At 46.2% G+C, this 21,081-nt stretch overlaps 1 protein-coding gene across 1 annotated transcript; it reads right to left on the reverse strand.

Annotated features, from left to right (window-relative positions):
* Positions 1-13,514: 13,514 nt before the first annotated feature.
* LOC109738411 (DCD domain-containing protein NRP-B) lies at positions 13,515-16,187 on the reverse strand. The gene is made up of 4 exons (XM_020297514.4): positions 15,199-16,187; positions 14,951-15,051; positions 14,776-14,859; positions 13,515-14,021 (listed from the first exon to the last, which is right to left on the reverse strand). Exons 1-4 carry the CDS (start codon positions 15,917-15,919, stop codon positions 13,869-13,871), a joined length of 1,059 nt encoding a protein of 352 aa, XP_020153103.1. The 5' UTR covers positions 15,920-16,187; the 3' UTR covers positions 13,515-13,868.
* Between the last annotated feature and the right edge of the window lie 4,894 nt (positions 16,188-21,081).

A 21,081-nucleotide genomic window follows, 5' to 3' on the forward strand; every position in this document is an offset into this window, starting at 1 on the left:
GCATCAGCGCCTTCTTTGGCTTGGGCGTGGCGACGGTCTTGCACGGGGCACGAGGCTTGCCTTTCCCGGAGGGGGCGGTCGTCATGCCAGACGAGGCGAGGGAGGCGAGGCCGGCGGCGGCGTCAAGGTCGAGGTCGCCGTCCATGGCGTGTGTGGAGCGGGAGCGCGCGCGGGCGGGAGGGTTTTGGGGGGAAATGGTGGTGGCTGCCACCGACCGGCGGGCCCGGGGAGAGGAGTTAGCGCGCGCGTCCGTCTCTTGTCCGCGCCGATGCAAATCCGGCTCAAAATTGGGCCGTAATTGGGTCGCCATGCGGACGCCAAGCGGACGCGCATCTTTGGGTCGGTGCGTTGGGCCGCCTTTTGTGTCCGCTGAGGGAGTCCCGGATTAGGGGGTCCTCGGACAACCGGACTATATCCTTTGGCCGGACTATTGGACTATGAAGATACAAGATTGAAGACTTCGTCCCGTGTCCGGGTGGGACTCTCCTTTGCGTGGAAGGCAAGCTTGGCAGTTCGGATATGTAGATCTCCTCCCTTGTAACCGACTCTGTGTAACCCTAGCCCCCTCCGGTGTCTATATAAACCGGAGGGTTTAGTCCGTAGGGCAACAACAATCATAATCATAGGCTAGCTTCTAGGATTTAGCCTCTACGATCTCGTGGTAGATCAACTCTTGTAATACTCGTATCATCAAGATCAATCAAGCAGGAAGTAGGGTATTACCTCCATCGAGAGGGCCCGAACCTGGGTAAACATTGTGTCCCCCGCCTCCTGTTACCATCCGCCTTAGACGCACAGTTCGGGACCCCCTACCTGAGATCCGCCGGTTTTGACACCGACATTGGTGCTTTCATTGAGAGTTCCACTGTGTCGTCATCATAAGGCTTGATGGCTCGTCTCATTGTCAAGGACAACATCACCTCTGGGGGAGCCCTGGCTGTAGGCCAAACTCTCCGACTAGGCGGCTTCGTCATGACCGCCCGCTCGGCCGTTGCGCCAACGATGACTTCTCAGGTCATCGAAAACAGCCTCCGCGTTGGCTTGGAATTCGCCGAGCAGATGGATCCAATGGAGCTCTCTTCCTTGAACGAGCTCTTGGATCGCATTGCCGCCTTGGCAGTCGCCACGAACTATGATCGGATCGGGCTTAAACCCGACCAAAGGGAGATTAACTCTCCGCCGGTCACCCATCAGATAGCGGTGGTGGAGGAGCAACGTAGCAATTCTTCCTCTATCTTGAGGACAAACTATGTCCGGATTCCCGAGCTCTCCGAGCCGGATACCCATCTCCGGGAGGACATGGCCCAAGCTTTGAACCTGGAATCAGACAGCGGGCCAAACCTATTGGGCAACATCCCGGAGCCCGAACTTCCAAGATCGGAAACTCCTCCGCCCCTGGGTCTCAGATCGGGTCAGGGTTCGGACTTAAATCCACCCACCCACCCAGATATAAGCGATCTTTCCCACATTAGACAAGAGCCCCAAGAGACAGTAGATCACTATTGGGCCAGATTCCTCCTTGTAATGAACAAGGTCAAGGACTGTCGCGAGGAAGACGCAATTTCATTCTTTTGCAATAATTGCACGGACAAGGGAATCCTCAATGCCATAAGTCGCCGTGACATAGCACACTTCGCTGACTTGGCGGCCATAGTACAGAAGTACTGTGCGATGGAAAGCGCCTGGAAAACCCAAACAAAAATCTGGGATCCTCCGGCTCTCACTAAACCCCCCGTCCGAACTAAAAGGGTGTACTCTCGTAAGTCACCCGATCCAATTACAAAGAAACAAAAGCCCACTACAGGGCGTGGAACCGTATTGGAGGGATGGCTCAATGGGCCATGCAAAATTCACAGTACAGCTGATACCATGCCAACACACAGCCTTAGAGCATGTTGGGTACTCCGGCAGGTGGCCAAGAGCGGTGAGGATATCCTCATCAACAATGCAACAGAGCACCGTCCGGTGGAAAATAACAATACAGTATTGACAGTCTTTGAGACCTTCGCCTCAAATAATAGGCGTAAGCGAGCACTCCGCAGCCTTGCCGAAGTCTGCCATGTGGCAGCAGTAAATCCATGGAGCGACACGGCTATAACCTTCAATGCCAGTGACGAACCTAAATTCCGAACAGCCCGAGCACCAGCCGCCTTGGTCCTTAGTCCAATTGTGGACGGCTTCCGGCTTACTAAAGTGCTCATGGACGGCGGCAGCGGATTAAACCTCATCTACGAAGAAACTCTTAGCAAAATGGAAATAAACAGGAGCCACATTGAGCAAAGCAGCACGACCTTCAGAGGAATCATCCCTAGTCGGGAGGCACGCTGCGCGGGAAAAATCACACTAGACGTGGTATTCGGCACGCCGGAGAATTATAGGTCCGAAGAAATCACATTCCAAGTGGCCCCATTCAGTAGCGGATACCACGCCCTTTTAGGGCGGGAGGCATTCACGATCTTCCAAGCTATACCCCATTACGGGTACATGAAGCTCAAAATGCCCGGGCCCAATGGAATCATCACTCTAGCTAGTGATCCGGACATAGCACTCCGCGCCGAAAATAAAACCGCCGCACTAGCCCTCGAGGCGTTATCCGAAGCCCTCGCGGCCGAAGAACTGACGGCGCTGCGCTCCACAGTGGACAGGGACGATGTGATACTCGACAAAAGATCCAAATCCACCTCTTTTAAACCAGCGGATGAAATAGTCAAATTCCAAATCCACCCAACGGACCCTACAAAAACAGCATCCATCGGGGCACAATTAAACCCCAGAGTAGACGCCGCACTATGGGAGTTCTTGCGCGAGAATTGGGACATCTTCGCCTGGCATCCTTCAGACATGCCAGGAATCCCACGCAGGCTGGCCGAGCATAGCCTTAACATTCTAAAGGGATTCAAGCCGGTCAAGCAAACTCTTCGGCGCTTCTCTGAGCCTAAGCGACAAGCCATGGGAGAGGAGCTAGCCAAGTTACTGGAGGCCGGATTCATTAGAGAAATAAAACATCCGGACTGGCTAGCAAACCTGGTGATGGTACCAAAGAAGGACAAATCCTGGCGCCTATGTGTCGACTTCAAGGACCTTAACAAGGCTTGCCCCAAGGATCCCTTCCCCCTCCCTCGCATCGATCAAATTATCGACGCTACCGCAGGACACGACTCATTGTGTTTCCTCGACGCATACTCCGGATACCATCAAATTAAGATGGCGGAGTCCGACCAAGCCGCAACGGCATTTATCACTCCATACGGCCCCTTCTGTTTCAACAACATGCCTTTCGGACTCAAAAACGCCGGTGCAACCTATCAACGCATGATTTAGACATGCCTGGAAACACAAATTGGCAAAACAGTGGAGGCATACGTAGACGACGTGGTCATCAAAACCAGACACGTTGAATCCTTAATAAACGACTTGACGCTCACGTTCGACAATCTCCGAACATACGACATCAAGCTCAATCCGGACAAATGCGTTTTCGGCGTGCCCGCCGGAAAGCTCCTGGGCTTCATCATCTCCAGTAGAGGAATTGAAGCAAATCCGGCTAAAATCCGAGCTCTGTCACAGTTGGCCATCCCAATAGACCTCAAGCAAATCCAGAAATTAACTGGATGCGTGGCTGCCTTAAGCCGCTTTATCTCCCGATTAGGAGAAAAGGCACTACCCCTTTATCTCCTTCTTCGGCGCACCGAACACTTCGAGTGGACGGATGCGGCCACGGCCGGATTGGAAGAAATAAAAGCCATCCTGGCCACCAACCCAATCTTGGCCGCGCCAAATGTCGGCGAACCAATGTTGTTATATATAGCGGCAACGCACCAAGTTGTAAGCGCAGTACTCGTCGTCGAACGAGAGACGGAAGGACATAAGCTCCCGCTTCAAAAGCCGGTATACTATGTATCCACTGTCCTCACTCCATGCAAATCACGGTACCCACATTATCAAAAGATAGCATACGCGGTCTTCATGGCATCCCGGAAATTACGGCACTACTTTCAAGAGTGTTCAATTACGATGGCCTCGGAGGTACCACTCAATGACATAATAAATAACCGCGATGCCACGGGCCAGATTGCTAAATGGGCTATTGAGCTCCTCCCGTTCGACATAACATACAAACCACGGCGAGCCATTAAGTCACAAGTACTGGCTGATTTCGTTGCCGAATGGACGGAAGCCGAACTCCCTAAAGAGTACGGCGCGTACTCTAATTGGATCATGTACTTTGACGGCTCCAAGATGCTGGCTGGTCTGGGGGCAGGCGTCGTCCTGACATCCCCCACAATTGATACGGTCCAATACGTACTCCAAATATTATACACAGACTCCAACAATGCAGCAGAATATGAGGCCCTGTTGCATGGTCTTCGGATGGCAGTCTCCATGGGCATTCAACGCCTAGAGGTGCGGGGCGATTCGAACCTCGCAATATCTCAAATAAATGGAGACTTTGACGCCAAGGACCCAAAAATGGCGGCTTATCGCAATGCCGCCCTCAAAATGTCAGCTCGGTTCGAGGGGCTTGAATTCCACCATGTGGTCCGGGAAAACAATCAGGCGGCGAATATCCTCGCCCGCATCGGCGCTAAGTGCGACCCTATCCCACCTAATATCTTCTTGGAAAGGCTGTTTAAGCCATCTGTGGTATGGGAAGGAGAGACCGGAAATAATAGTCCGGACCCGACCACAACGCCAGATCCCGAACACTCTGACGTAATCGGAGGCTCAGCCACCGAAATAACAGCTTCAGCCCACGTGATTATGGCCGTCATTGCCTCGTGGACAGAACCCTTCTTGGCTTACCTAACTAGGCAGGAACTACCTGAGGACCCAAACGAGGCACGTTGCATTGTGCGACGGTCTAAAGCCTACAAGGTCCACGAGGGTGAGCTTTATAAGAAAAGCGCTACCGGAGTCCTTCAAAGGTGCATCTCCGAAGAGGAAGGACGGCAACTTTTGGCAGAAATCCATGCTGGACTTGGCGGCCACCACGCCGCAGCTCGGGCCCTTGTAAGCAAGGCCTTCCGTACAGGTTTTTACTGGCCGACAGCCCAAGCAGACGCACAGGACCTCGTTCAACGTTGCGTCGGTTGCCAGCTTTTCGCAAACCAAAGCCATATGCCACCTACCACTCTCCAAACAATCCCCATCACTTGGCCCTTTGCGGTCTGGGGGCTTGATATGGTCGGACCCCTTAAAGGGGGAAGCCATAAGAAAAAATACCTATTGGTCATGGTGGACAAATTCACCAAATGGATAGAAGCCAAACCAGTTAAAACGGCCGAATCCGGACCAGTGATAGACTTCATATCTGGGGTTGTACATCGTTATGGCGTTCCCCACAGCATCATCACCGATAAACAGCTCGAACTTTACAGCCGACGAGGTAAAACTTTGGTGCAGCAACATGGGCATTAAGCTCGATTATGCTTCTGTCTATCACCCGCAAACTAACGGTCAAGTCGAGCGAGCAAATGGTCTTATCATGAGCGGCATTAAACCCAAATTAGTGCGATCCTTGAAGGAATCCGATACGCACTGGGTAGAGGAGCTCGACTCCGTACTATGGGGGCTGCGGACCACGCCGAATCGCACTACCGGATACACACCATTCTTTATGGTGTACGGCGCAGAGGCGGTACTGCCCTGCGACATAATTCATGACTCACCTTGAGTGCGCATGTACGAAGAGAAAGAAGTCGAGCTTGATCGGCAGGACAGTTTGGACGCCCTGGAGGAGGAGCGTGATGTGGCAAAAGCCCGTTCCGCATTCTATCAGCAACAGGCTCGAAGTATCAAAGCAGAGTGCGGGCCAAAACTTATAACGTTGGCGAACTTGTTCTACGCCTACCGGAGAAGAAAAAGAACAAGCTCAAGCCCAAATGGGAAGGCCCCTTCGTTATTGACCAAGTTCTGACCGGTGGAGCGTACCGTCTGCGGGATGCATCGGATAATAGACTCGAGCCAAACCCATGGAACGCAGCCAGACTCTGAAGGTTCTACGCCTAGTGCCGGACTACGTGTTCGTCTCCTTACCTCCGTCAATTTTTTATATATCCATTATCTGTCTTTTTCTCTCTTTTTTTCTTCCCCTTTTTTCTTCAAAAACCTTAAAAGGTTAAAATGTGTCGTGACTACACAATCTTGACGCGCTAGCCGCGCTCATTATACCTAGGGGCTTCTTATACAGAAGCTTAATATAACTATTTTCTGGGCTCTATGCCCCACACATGAGTTACTATTCCACATGTACCTTTTTTCGCCATTATATGCATCGATATGACTTAAGCTTTGGCCAAGCTGGGTTGCCTGGCTCTTGTGTTTATGCCCTACGTTCCCATTAATTCGGCTAGGGCATAAGGGGAGCACCTCTGCGATTGTTACTGCCGGGTCAGCCGGATGTGTACCTCAGACTGGGTGAAGCCGAAAGCTAGCGTTCTTAAGGGAATATTCGGTCGGTGAACAAAAGATTACCTTTATTTATTGTAATACATGCCCCCAGACGTTTATATCCTGCGTCTCTTTTCGCAGTTCGGACATGCACATTAATGCATGCGTACCCAAGGAAAGGAACCCTTAACGGAACTATTCTCCCTGGAAGATGTTTCTTACTATCCATGTAATATAAGATAGCTAGTTGGGTACTTGTCTGTTCAAGCACTTATGACCCCTACACCTGGTTTCCATGCGTACCCCGGTTTTTACATAACTGAGCGGGTATTCGGATACACTCCGGACTGTCGGGTCCGGAGGTCGAAGCGAAAAGGTCCGCCATGACAAATGATTTACAATCCGGCTAGGGACAATATATGTCACTTGAAGTACACAGTCACTTAGACTGACTAAATTCTTCTTCTATACCATCCAACAGGCTGTCTAGCCTACAATCCTGTTGGGAATACTTTGCGGCTAATTCTACCTGGTCATACACCAAACTGACAGGGATCTCTTTCCCATCAGACCCCACAGGTCCGACCTCGGCCATGTGGTTCGGGTCAGCCTTGGTATATCGCGTCTTCACCATGGCCCAGGCTTCCCTTGCACCTTGTCGGCAGGCTTATATCTTCCATAATCGGAAGCGCCGCCGCGCTCCCTTGAGCTTTTCTACAAGCTCTCTCATGCCTCCTGGCATGGAGGCGGATGGCCACAAGGCTTGGGCAATGCCCTGCATCACCTGCCGAACTTGTTCGTGCAGTTGTGAGAGCTCTGGTAGAAGATCACCTGCTGACCCGGGCATTTCCTCTGCGGGACGACCCGTCAGCATACCTACAGACATAACTCTGTTAGCTGGTTCCTTCGCCGAACTCAATAAAAAGTTCGTTTAAGCACTTACTAAAAATGTCGCGTCGAAGCCTCTTATTCTCCGTTACGGAGTCAGCGAGCTGGGCCCGGACATCTTTCAGTTCAACACTCAGCCGGATATTGGCATCTTGGAGATCGTTTTTCTCCTGCCTAACCTTCTTAAGCACGCGCTCGCCAGCCTTTAACTGTCGTTGAGCATGTTGCTCATCCCCTCGCACGACCTCCGGATTCATTTCGGGATCATCTGCAGAATCTATTGTTAGATTTGCATGCATGCCGCATACTACCTGGTACATGTCATAGAAACAAGTGTTACCATATGGGGCCTTCTCGGACTCCTTCACTGCGGCAACTGCGGCCTGAAGCTGGGCTTTGCACTCCTCCAGCTCTTGAGACAACCGGGTATTGTTCTCCGTAAGAACCTATGCAAAACAATGATCCTTAAATCAGTTGTGCCAACTGTTTCAAGTCTCAGGGGCTACTGATATACATAATTATTAGATTTTCTTACCAGTATATCCTTTACATACTGGTCCATGGCTCTAGAAAGACCATTTTGAGCAGCTCGGATGTACGCATCTCCTGAGTTGAAGGCATCGAACGCCTCTTGGGAGAAACAAGCGTCGCGGAGTACGGCCCGACGACGCCTGTGATTCATGGCGCTCTCCACTTCGGAATTCGTAGCGGACAGCCTATCCGCATCCTCTATAGGAGGAACATCCGGTGTTGGCCCCATGTTAACGTCCGCCTCTAAGTCCGGCTCTGGAGCCCGACTGGTGGAGGCGCGGCCGGCAACCTCTCCGGATATAGTCCGGCGAGCGTTTTTCCTACTAGGAAACATGGGTGTTATTATATTTTAAAAAGACAACAACCCCGGAGCGGGGTTCTTTTTCATACCTCTGCGACGGCGTCTCAGTCCTGACCGCCTTCCTTTTAAGCCTACCCGGCTTCGGTGCCCCTTGTTGGTGAGTCACTGTGGGTTTGGCATGGCATCCCGAGGGCCTTCCCTGTAAGACACCATATGTGTGCGATAGGTGAAGTGCAGAAAAAGGGATCCTTCTAGGAAGTTGGGACTCCGGTTTTACTTACATGCGATGCAGGGAGTAGTCCAGGATAATCGGCTATGATGGCCACCATGGCGTTGTCGCAGCTCAATTGATAGAACGTCCTGTCAATAAGCTCCACAAATGTGTCCGGGTCTTCTTCGAGTCCGGGGTTGAGGGCCCGGTCAGGGTCCTCTGGTTGTGGAGGCGGGCTGTGGACCTCCCTCACAGCTTTTCGCAGTTCCTGCTATGAAATAGCAAAGTAAATATTTATGATAAAGAACGCGGGAAGGTCTGGAGTAAAAGGTAGCAGCTCACCCAGTTTGGGGGGTTGTACATGGAGAATCCATCCCGTGGCTTGATGCGGATTAACTCCTCTTCCTCTCCTTTATACGAATCAGATAGTATTTTCGCTAGAGCAGCGACGGAGTCCGGACCTTTACGGCCGCAGCAGGTGGCATCGTCTTCTCCATTAAAGTGCCACATGGGCTGTCCCCGATATTGAAGTGGCTGCACCCCCCGCATTATACATATTGACATAACCTCGATTATTGTCAATCCTGATTTGGCCAGTGTCTTTATCCGGCCCATCACGTAAAGGACTTCTTCGTTATCTTCCTCCTGGGGGCTCCGAGGGCGCCAGCTGCGGCGTTTCTTCAAGGGAGCGTTGTCGAACTCAGGAAGGCCCATCCGAATAGGGTCCGGAAGGGGGACGTCCTCCATATAAAACCACTCCGAAGGCCAGTCTTCAGATGTCTTCTTCGGAGTACCGGACAGGTATCCAGTCCCGGCGATGCGCCATATTTCGGCTCCGCCCACTTGATATATTGACCCCTCCTGTGTACGGGGTACGAGGCAGAATAGCCTCTTCCATAGCTCGAAATGAGCTTCGCAGCCCAAAAACAGCTCGCAAAGGGCGACATAGCCAGCGATGTGTAATATGGAGGCGGGAGTAAAATTATGCAGCTGGAGGCCGTAGAACTCCAGGAGCCCGCAGAGGAATGGATGGATTGGAAATCCGAGCCCCCTTAGTAAGTAAGGGACAAGGCATACCCGCTCCCCCATGGATGGGTTGGGAAAGCTCTCCGCTTGCTCCCCGCCATTGTAGGTGGCGAGTCCGGCTCGAACGGGGACCATATACGCTAGAGGGAGGAATCTCTGGGTCTGTAACTCTACTAATTGGCTGTGAGGGACGGAACACTTCTTCCAATTGCCTGGCTTAGGACTACGGGAGCGAGAGGAGGAGCTGCGATGGCCGGCCATGATGGGATGGACTTTTCCGGGCGCGCTCCGGTGGATACTCGCTGTGGGAGGATGGTGTGATCTGGATCTGAGGATCCCCGCCTCTTTAAATAGATGATTTACTTACATGGTTAGGGTGGCAAGTGTAAAAATGCCCCGACTTCTCGCATTCGCTCGACACGTGGAGGATAGCCATTATTAGGCGCAGAAGCCAAGGAGTGCAACATTCATGGGAAGCCGGACACTACTCGACAGGTACTCAGAATTTGGAGGAGAACCCGCCTTGCAATGTCGAAGACAATCTGCGCGCCGGACTCATCGTCATTGAAGCCTGGTTCGGGGGCTACTGAGGGAGTCCCGGATTAGGGGGTCCTCGGACAGCCGGACTGTATCCTTTGGCCGGACTGTTGGACTATGAAGATACAAGATTGAAGACTTCATCCCGTGTCCGGGTGGGACTCTCCTTTGCGTGGAAGGCAAGCTTGCCAGTTCGGATATGTAGATATCCTCCCTTGTAACCGACTCTGTGTAACCCTAGCCCCCTCCGGTGTCTATATAAACCGGAGGGTTTAGTCCGTAGGATAACAACAATCATAATCATAGGCTAGCTTCTAGGGTTTAGCCTCTACGATCTCGTGGTAGATCAACTCTTGTAATACTCATATCATCAAGATCAATCAAGCAGGAAGTAGGGTATTACCTCCATCAAGAGGGCCCGAACCTGGGTAAACATTGTGTCCCCCGCCTTCTGTTACCATCCGCCTTAGACGCACAGTTCGGGACCCCCTACCCGAGATCCGCCGGTTTTGACACCGACATCCGCACCGACCTAAACGGACGGCGGCGGACGAAATGGGTCGCCCCATTGGAGTTGCTCTAATACAGCTAACAATCAGCTATAAATGTCATTTAGAGTCAACCTAATAGTCGGCTTGTATAATAGTAAGTTTTAGATATGTACTACTTTATTAATAGCTGGCCCATTTTACAATCTCACAAAGTGTATTGGATCTCGTGCTATAGCCGGCTCTTATTGTACAACCCGCTTTCCTTCTCTCCCTCGTCTCTCTCATCCAACTAATCACAAATATAATAATTTAGTCCTTATAGCCTGCTTATGTCATACTCTGTTGTACTTGCTCTTAGACGATTAGTGCGTAGCCGGAAATGCCCAACCTTTTCTATGACCCAGCGTTGTTAGACGATAATAGTCTTGATTGTTCACCTAATTTCCTGTAGGCTATGTTAGTGTGACCGAGGTAACTGGCATCGGTCAAACTGAGAAACATACAAATACAAAAGGTTTCAAATTAAAGGCAGTCCCAAACAGGTTCGAGGCTCTGAATGCTCCTCGTTCGGAGGGATAGAATTAAACTTGCTCAAATTTTGTGATCACCAAGAATTGTTAATTGAGATAAGTTACGAGATAGGTAGCTACAAGGGGTCCTTAGGCATTATTCTTACATCCAATTGGTCAACTGAACCAAATCAAAGAAGCCACAATTTGGATAAACTCGAATGGAAATCATGCAATCCAACATGCTTAGCCAAAAAGATATGGAGGCAAATAAATAAAGAATGAGTAGAACATGCACAATCAACCTAACATCTATCAAGAAATTGGTCGGCGAGTAGGTCACCTATGTATGAGTATACTGACTTAGGAGCTAAATGAGAACATTTGATCATAGGTATACCCCTCGTGGCCTCCTGGCGTATTTTGCTCGCTGCGGGGTGCTATTACTCGCCTCGCTCGTGCGTGGACATTTTCAGTTGCCCGGAACGCTCTCTCTGATCGAGCTCTTCCCTGGCTCGTGAATTGCTTCGTCTGTTTCCCTTGTCTCGTTTTTCTCATGTGGTTCTGGGTGGGACCACCTCTTATCATTGTGGCCCCTAGTAGTATGGCGTGTTTTAGGACGTGCACCCTCTTTTTGCACGTTGCGGTCTGGCCAGGTGGCATGTATTTTGCACGTGCTCACTGGTCGCGCTGTTTCCTGACCAATGAGTTGTTTGGTCGGTTCGCCTGGTTTGCATTGCCTTGGTATTTGTTGCCAGTATGTGTGAGAGGATTCATGGGTCGGCCCAACCAACCAACTCCCACGCGAGCGGGGAAGCGGGTGAATGGACGCTCCCGTGAGAGGATTCATTGTTAGCCGCTGACTCCTTTGACCTGCTCCACTGACAACTTGACCGTTGACTTCAGACCGCCAATCATAGACTGTTGACTTTTATGAAATTTGAATACAAAAACAGGAAATTCAAGAATTTTTGGAAAAAGTTTCTGTCTTTAAAAAATGTTCATTAATTTTAAAAAGTTTGTGGAGTTGAAAAATGTTTGTGACTTTTGAAAAATTTCATCGATTTGAAAAAAAATCATGTATTTTGAAAAAAGGTTCACACATTTCAAAATTTAGAAAAGTTTCATTGATTTGAATAAAGTTCATGAATTTTAAAAAGTACTAATTAATAGGGAAAATAAAAATTAAATAAAAAGGAAAAACATAAAATAAAATGAAAAACCAAAAAAAACTCAATACAAAAAACCCAGAAGAAAACCGACCCAGCAGAACCAGAGGGAACCGTCTAGAAGATTCCCATAACCGATCTAAGAGAGACTAATATGGGCCGGGACAACCTTCGAATATCCAAACTCGCTAATGACACGGACCAAAATTTCTCTCTTTATAAAAGGGCGACCCAGAAGACACTAGCATCACGGGCATTAATTAGAATAAGAGCGAGCAATGAGGGGAGGAATTTCCTATTCGCTGCTCCCCGCGGCGAATTGTTGCCGATTTGCATAGAGTAGGGATTTCATCCACACGATATGGGCCGACCCACTTTACAGAGTGCGGCCAACCGGTCTTGGGAACCTTCTAGAAGGTTTCCCTGAACCGTCTTTTTCTCTATGTAGTTCCTTTTCTGTGGTTTTATGGTTTTCTTTTCTTTTTTCTTTCGGCTTATTTTTTATTTATTTATTTTCTAAATTTCTCACATTTTTCAAAAAATGTTCATGAGTTTTTATTAAAAAGTATTCATAGATTATTTTGAAAGAAGTTTGAGTTCTCGAATTTTATTCAGAATTTTAAAAAATTCTGTTTGTGGATTTCAAAAAAGGTTCATGCATTCAAATTTTGAATGGAGTTTCGAAAATGTTCTTGTTTTCAAAATTGTTCAAAGATTTCAAAATGTTCAGGATTACAAAAATTGTTCACCTTTTTAAAATTGTTCGTGTTTTTCTAAAAAATTGAATTATAATAAATGTTCACCTTTTAAAAAAAACTCTTTGGAATTAAAAAATAAAAAAAAGACTGCTATTTGAGGGAATGCAGCATGGGCCCTATAACTTGCTTTTCTATTTCCAACCAAAGCTAGAAGAGCAGCGCGTCTATCCTGAGTTTTCGTGTACAACTGGGGCGCAGCCCAACTTTTTTGTTGGAGAGATAGAATGGAGTTCTTCACGAAGTTCGAGACAAAATGTATTTTCAAAAACATTTGCCATTTTAAAATGTTCACAAATTTCAAGAAATGTTCGAAAAAATCCAAAAATTGTTTCAAATCCCTTCGTGTAGGAAGTTCTTAAACACTCGTGCTACCCATCTGTCGCCGCCAGCAAACTGCTCCAGTGGTTAGCGTCAAATGTTCCAAGTGGGAGGCCGTGAGTTCGACTGCTTGCCAACCAACTGTTCGAGTGATTAGCAGCATGTATATTCAGACGGGGAGGTCACGAGCTCGACTCCTCACCAGGGCACTCCATATTGGATTTTTACGCGATGTGCTTCGGCTCCTGTCATCAGGCCAGCCCAGTCACGGTTCCCTGTGCGCGCTCTATTGGACGCGCCTTGAACCCGGCGGGCGAGGTGCAGATGCACCACACTAGCTCACCAAGCATTGCTCGGTTTTCGAAATTTCCAATCTATCAACAAATTCAGTAAAAAGTATGATTTATTCTGCTAAGGTACACAACAGGAGAAACATCTTAAAGTCTCAGTATTATACATACATACATACATACATAGCCGTGACAATAGATTAGTAATGTTCACGAGGGCTCATCTTGTGCAGCCATCACCACGCATGATACGACAACGGGGGGCGCATAATTCATAGCCCGCGAGATGGAAAACCCAATACATAAAACTCACGTATATATCACCATTGCATTAATTGATAATGATATTAATCGTATGTATGTATATATGCTCCGATCGATCTTATTGCGCTGTTCCTTCCTCAACAGTCCCTCCCTGATCAGCATTGAGCATGCAGCAGTAGGCAGCCTCAATCGTCCTTGTCTTCAAATATATCGAGAAGGGAGAGAGCCTCGGTGATGCTGAGCTCCAGCCGGAACTTGGGCCCGTCGTAGTGGTGCAGGATCGGGCGGAAGGCGTCCTCCTCCAGCGGGCCGCAGATCTTCCTTGTAGCCACCCTCACCTGAGAAATTGATCGACCGTCGCAAATTAATTAGCAAGACATACAGAAAGATTAAGTACAGTACTCCAAGTTAGGATTGTTCATCCCTAAATTTGTTTAGATGCAAAAGACCAGTAGAAGATTCGGTGTTGTTAATTTAAGGCATTAAGTATTGTACATCTAAGTCATATGTCATTGATTTTACGTGAAGAATCGTGCAAACATTTCCTTTTTCTTTTTCTTTTTCTTCCTAGTTTAACTGAGTCACTTAGATGTGCATTGTAACTTCAGATACTTTAAGCTAGTGATCTTGTTTGGGTCCCTAAAGCGAAAAAGTAATCATGTTTGAGCCCATTAAAAAAAGTGATCTTGTTTGAGTCACCCTCTAGAAGAACCGACCGAGCGTGCGTTGACAAGTGTGCTTGTTCTAGAAGAACAGGTGGTTGGCCTAGGATTGACCGGCCAGCCTAATCTGAGGTGAGGTTGTTGGACAGTCACTAGCAAAAAGTTATGCCCACGATCTACTAGGTTCCAACTAAACAAGACAACAACATCCATCCGTTGAATAAATATAAACTAATTGATTGCTTGCTTTTACTCGTCATTGATCTGATCTGATCTGATCTGATCTCCTTCCGGTTCAAGCTAGCCTTGCAATTGGCTCGCCAGTAGTAGATATCTCTAGCTAACTTGTGTTCGTAGAATTATATTGATATCAACTTAATAAGTAGCTTAGCAGCGCTCTGCCATGGCGAGTGAAGGTGAAGGTACAAACCTGTGCAGGGAAGCGAGACTCGCCGTTGCACTTCTTGTCCTCCCACGCCGCCGGGTCGATGTTCGCTCCGCCAAAGCTCGCAGCCTGTGCATGCGATTCAGTCAATTCAAAACTAATTTGTCATCAAATTGCAAACAAGAGAGCAAATTAATTTGATCGTTCTGATTAATTTTACCTCGAAGATGCCGTGGAGCTGATGGGTGGAGTAGTTGTAGAGGAAGAGGGGCAGCCCCGGCCTGATCGCCCTCACTGAATCTCTGTATCTGGATGGCAACCCTGCAAATCAAAGCAACCAAACCGTTCGTCACTAGATCTGAGCTGATTAAATTAGTTTAAGAGATGACTTGATTTTCTCCTGAGGATCAGGTATAACTAATTTAATCAGAAGTTAAAAGAAAAATTAAAGAGAAAAATCTTGCATACCGAAGAGCTGCCTCTTGAGGTTCTCCTCCATGGTGTCGTTGTTGCAGACGAAGATGTAGCCGCCGATGGGCTCGTTCCGGGGCAGCGCCTCGGACGCCGGCAGCGTCTTGAACCGCTTCTCCGAGGCCGCGCCATGGTTGTTGTCCCCTCGCTCGTTCTTGGCGTGCTTCTTCTTGCCGTCGGCAGCGCCCTTCTTGCCGCCGTAGCCGCTGAAGTTGTTGTTGCTGCTGTTGTTGCTGGCCGGCCTGCCGATGGACTTGTTGAAGTAGCTCTTCACCCCGTCGTTGCCGCCGTTGAAGTTGCCGTAGCCCCCGCCGCCGGCAGCCATCTTGTTGAGCCCGAAGCCGTTGTTGTTGGCGTTGTTGGGCTTGGCACCGTATAGGCCGTTGGCGTTGGCGTAGGGCTTGGCGTTGGCGTCGGCGGCGGCGGGGAGGCTGACGTTGTTGTAGCGGTCGGCCTTGCTGGTGGTGGTGGCGCCGAAGGCGAGCTTGCCGGACCCGATGAGGCCGGGCCCGTTGAGGCCGTTGCCGTTCATCTTGGCGGCGTTGTTGTTGTCGGGCGCCGGGGAGGGGGAGAAGAGGTCGGCGTTGCGGGCGCGGGGGGCGGCGTCGGCGGGGGACCAGATGGAGTCGCCGAGGGAGAGGCCGGAGAAGCTGGCCGTCTGGAGCCGCAGCTGGTCGCCGAACTGCCAGAACTCGCGGTCGTAGCCCTCCATCGCCATGATACGATCTCCGCCGGCTGCTGCTGCTGCGAGTCGAGCTGCGTGGGTTGCGGGATGGAAAGGAAAATGGAGGCCGTGGGCGGGGCGGAGGGGCTGCTTTTATCGGCCGCGGGAGACTGGCGGTGCTGGGTGCGATGTGGTTGGTTGGTGGGGTGGCCGATCAAGTTGGATTGCTTCCACTGGAAGTAGCTTCGACTGGACCTAGTCGTCTGCTCTCCTGTGATCTTGTCAATTGTCTCCGTGTCCGGTGGATCACGCAGGCACTCGGACGTGGCCGTGTCGTCGGGGGAAGCTTCGCGGAAGGCGCGCAAACCGCGTCCGGCGATTCATCCCATCGGGGCCGCGATGAGGGCGACGGGGATTCAATGTTTCGGTGGGATGGGAGGAGACGTGGAGGCCCCGGCCCGCCCACGCGGCTTTTTTTGACTCGCTGCTCCAGTTAACTTTCCTTTCTTTTTTGAATCCGGGTTATCTTCTAGAACATGGGATAGCTTTGCTTCTACTCGTGCCAACTTTTCCCACCAAATTTCTCACTGCTTCAGCGCTAGACTCAAAACTTAGGGCTCCTTTGATTCAAAGGAATTTTATAGGATTTCTGGAGAATTGAAATCCTTACAACTTTTTTCATATGTTGGTCCTTTGATTTTTTCTTTTTGCGGGGGGTTGGTCCTTTGATTCACATGACTGAATCCCATAGGAATTTTTTTCTATGAAATCTTTTGTACAACATTTCATGGAAATCTAACATCCACTCCAACCTTTTTTTACAATTCCTTTATTTTTCCTGTGCCATCAAACACTCATTGCTATTTCTATAGGATTCAAGTGGGCATGCCACTCCAATCCTATACTTTATCTATTCCTACGTTTTTAAAATCCTACGAATCAAAGAGGCCCTTAGTGATAACACACAAAGCTCATACGATGGTAACTCCCCTGGGTGTGGTAGGAAACATTTGTATGTTGTGTGTGTGTGTGTGTGTGTGTGTGTGTGTGTGTGTGTGTGTGTGTCTGTAGAGATAAACTGTAGTTTTATCGTTTATGCCTCGTTGCCACTAGTTGTGTCCCATTACTTAGTTTTGCCAATAGGAATTTTAACTGCTTAAAAATGTCATCGCTTTGTTAGGCGCCAGCTAAAAAATGCCACTGGACACCATTACTGTCAGCTCAAATTTCGTTTGTCATGTTATAGTGACATAAATACCTATAGACCAACATGTCAGCTCTCCTTCTATCTCACTGCAATAAAATGTGGGTTCCACTTGATCCCAACAGCGTTCTTATTTTCCTGTATTTTTTTCGTTTGCTTACTCTTTACAAGTGGGGCCCACACTTAGCATTGTGAGATGGAGAGAACTGACATGTGGGTTTAGGGGTATTTTTGTCATGTAACATGGTCAACGGGTTTGACCTGAAAATAACGATGTCTGATGACACTTTTGGGCAAACATCTAACGGAATGACGGCGTTTTTGAGTAAGCATCTCATCAAACGATGGCATTTTTTAACAGATGTAACTTCTAATGGTAAAATTGAGTAGTGGGACACAACTAGTGACATGAATGATAAAAAAACCTGAAACAAATGCTTATTTGTGCAGCTAACTCATTTTTGTGATGTCGCTAGACATCACAAATTACAAATAGCATCACATTGGCTCTAGACTTTTTCTGATTTTCTACTGAACTGTATGATGAACAATAACGACCTCGGATTTTAGCCCTGAACTCTTCCGAGTCAATGGGAGCTGCTCTCAATACCGGTCCTGAATATTAGAAAGCAATTCATTTTATATGGTTATTATCAAGCTTTTTCATGCCCATCATTTGTTCAAATAACGAATGTGCAGCTAGCACGCAAGCAGACATGCACATGTACTCTCCATTAAGCTTGGGGAGGCTTCTCCAATTAATTAATGCTTTGCCTAATCATCCCCTTAAAAAATTGAATACTTGATATCTTTTATAATGGACTAACAAATGCTTCTAGGGACTTCCTAGATTGCTGTGCTAGTTGTGTTTTTAGGGAACGAATTGTTGAAAAGGCTGAAGAACTATTGAATAATATATTGAGAAATGTCAATGACTGGACACTTCCTGAACCACCACCTAAACCAACTCCGAAGAAGAGAGGTATTCAATTCCTCAGTCCATAAGATATGCAAGAAGCAAAGAAATCTATGAAAGAAAAAGGGTATTAAAGCTGAAGATGTTAATAATTTACCACATATTAAAGAAATACATAGACTAGATACGCAGACACAGGTATTGAAGGTAAATTCTCTTTATAGATTTGGTTAAGGTGATATTCCTTATAATAAATCCGCTAGTCAATGTCTGGATGAATTTGATAATTATATTGTTAAGCAAGAATAGTTCAATATGTATGTCAAGAATCAATTGAAACGGAATGCTGTCATGATTGATCTCTTGAGTGACTTGATGTTTAGAATTGCTAATGATGTCAAAGGTCTAGGTAAACATGCATCCATGGTTCATACTTAGTTAGAATTTGTTGCTAAGTCACAAAATGATTTGCTTAATGAAATAAATAATAAAATGAATGATCATGATGTTAAAGTAATGACTAGAGGAGGTAGAATGACACATGAGTCACTATATCCAGAAGGTCATCCTAAAAGAATTGAGCAAGACTCTCGGAGAATTAAGATTGATGCACCTAGTTCATCTAAGAAGAAAAAGGAAAAGAAGATTGATAGAACTTTGCATGCTTCTAGTGAACCTATTATAGAAAAACATTTTGAAAATAGTAATGATGTTTCTATTTCTGATGTTGAGACACAATCTGGTATTGAACATCCACCTAGTGATAATGATAATAATGATGTTCATGTTGATGCTTAACCAGATAATGATAAATAACCTGATAATGATGTAGAAGTAGAACCTGTTGTGGATCTTAATAACCCACCTCCTAAAAAAGATATGATAAAAGAGATTTCATTGCTAGAAAACATGGTAAGGAAAGAGAACCATGAGTTCAGAAATCCATGCCGTTTCCTACTAAGCCTCTGAAAAATAAGGATGAGGAGAATTTTGGGCGCTTTTGTTGAAATGCTTAGACCTGTCTTTTTGCGTACTCGCTTGATTAATATTTTGAAAATGCCTCCATATACTAAATATATGAAAAATATTGTCACTAATAAAAGAAAGATACCTGCAACTGAAATTTCCACCATGCTTACAAATTATTCTTTTAAGGGTGGAGTACCTAAGAAGTTAGGAGATCCAGAAATACCTACTATACTGTCCTCCATAATTTTTTTTTATCAAAACTGCTTTATATGATTTGGGAGCCGGTGTCAATGTTATATCTTTCTCTTTAAATAGAAGACTAGATTTGAATAAGTTGACACCTACCAAAATATCTTTCCAAATGACTGATAAATCGACTGCCATACCTTTTGTTTTTTATCTGTTTTATTAAACACATGTCTAATTCTTTTAATACATATTGTATTTTTTTGTATATAGCAGGAACATTTTTATACATGATTAAATGTTTTTAGAGAGATATTTCATATCTACTTTTTCTCAGACACATTGTACATTTTTTTATGCATCCAAGAAAATCTATACATTTAAGTTTCAAAACACATTCATAACATTTATTTCAAATAGTTGTTTCAAACATTTTTTGAATGCATGTTTATATTTTTCAAATACACATTGAAACATTTTTTGTATGATACGAAACATTTTTTAAACAATGCGAACATTTGACATTGGATATTTGTTTTCTGAAATATCACAAACATTTTTCTAAAATGCTTGAGTATTTTCTAAATGTAATGTGCAAGTTTTAATGCTACGAAACATTTTTTGAATTAGATGAATTTTTTTACTACAATGTATGACATTGTTTTTAAATGTCGATTTGTTTCACTTCTACAAACATTAAGAGTTGACTGGAAAAAAATTGAGAGTACATCTACATTTTTTTAAATGTGCGAGGACCACTTTCTAGAAAAGTAAAGATTTTTTTTAATAATTTATGGATTTAGTATTTTTTCAGAATATAAAAAAAAGGTAAAAAAGAAGGAATGACGCCAGCATGACGAGACCATGTGCTTACTTGACCGGCCCACTACTGGCTCTCTGCAGACGACCTCACGTACGAGTCGCTACGAGCGATACATAATCGCACGGCGCCTCCTATTTGGCGCGCAAGTCGCCCGCGAGCAACTTATGGTCGTTTTTTCTTTCCTTTTATATTCCTTTTTTCTTTTTCTTTCTTTTTCATTTTATTTTTTCCTTTTATCTTGTCTTTTTTTCCTGTTTCTTTTTCGTGAACATTTTTCAAATGCGTTAACATTTTTTGGAAATACTGAATATTTTTTGGTTTTTAAATTCTTTTTGTTCCTTTTCCGTTTTTGATTTTTTATTTTTTTTATTTTTCATTTTTAAAATGCGAACATCTTTTCAAATTCTTCTATATATGTTTGATAATATGAAAATTTTCTGAAATCACGAAATTGTTTTGTAAAATGGTGAATATTTTTTAATAAATTATTTAATGTTTTTGAAATTAACAAAAATTTCTTAAATTGCGTAGATTCCGAAATCGTGCTTTTTTTTAATTTGGAACAAATTTTGAAACTCTGGAAAATTTTCTGTTTTTGACAAAAATGTGTTGATTTCATGAATACTTCTTGAATTCGCGAACATTTTGTGAAATTTGCTAACATTTTTCGAAATTCCTGGACATTTATGAATATTTTTTATAAATTCTTGACCATTTGTTTGAAATTTTATACATTTTTTGAATATACCAACATTTTTTGAAATTTTGAATATTTTTTCAATCCGTGAGCATTTATCATTTCCCAAACAACTTTGTGAATCATGATTTTTTTTTTGAATTCACGAACGTTTCACAGTTTACCACTGTTTTTTGAAATCATGAATTATTATTTTGTAGGAATAAACTTAAAACAGAAAAAAGAAATAAAATCAAGGGGCTTCCCGCCCCGCACACGCCGGTGGGGGCCGGGGGGGAGGGGTGCTCCCTGGCTTCTGGCGTGTACGACGCCATATAGGAGATCCCTTCGTTCCACTAGTGTTTTTCTTTAGCGCTAAATAAAGTATCGGTGGATCAGGCGGCAAATAGATGAGGCAAAGCCCGCGGCAGAGCCCGACTCG

Source organism: Aegilops tauschii, chromosome 5 (genome assembly GCF_002575655.3).
Source record: "Aegilops tauschii subsp. strangulata cultivar AL8/78 chromosome 5, Aet v6.0, whole genome shotgun sequence".
NCBI classification, from domain to species: Eukaryota; Viridiplantae; Streptophyta; class Magnoliopsida; order Poales; family Poaceae; genus Aegilops; species Aegilops tauschii.

What these genes read in the sequence shown, in the direction of transcription:
- LOC109738411 (XM_020297514.4), bottom strand. Translation starts at nt 15,919, where the DNA reads ATGGCGATGGAGGGCTACGACCGCGAGTTCTGGCAGTTCGGCGACCAG. An exon ending in AGCTCCACGGCATCTTCGAG is followed by an intron (nt 14,860 to 14,950) that starts GTAAAATTAATC and finishes TCGCATGCACAG; the next exon opens with GCTGCGAGCTTTGGCGGAGC. An exon ending in AGTCTCGCTTCCCTGCACAG is followed by an intron (nt 14,022 to 14,775) that starts GTTTGTACCTTC and finishes TCAATTTCTCAG; the next exon opens with GTGAGGGTGGCTACAAGGAA.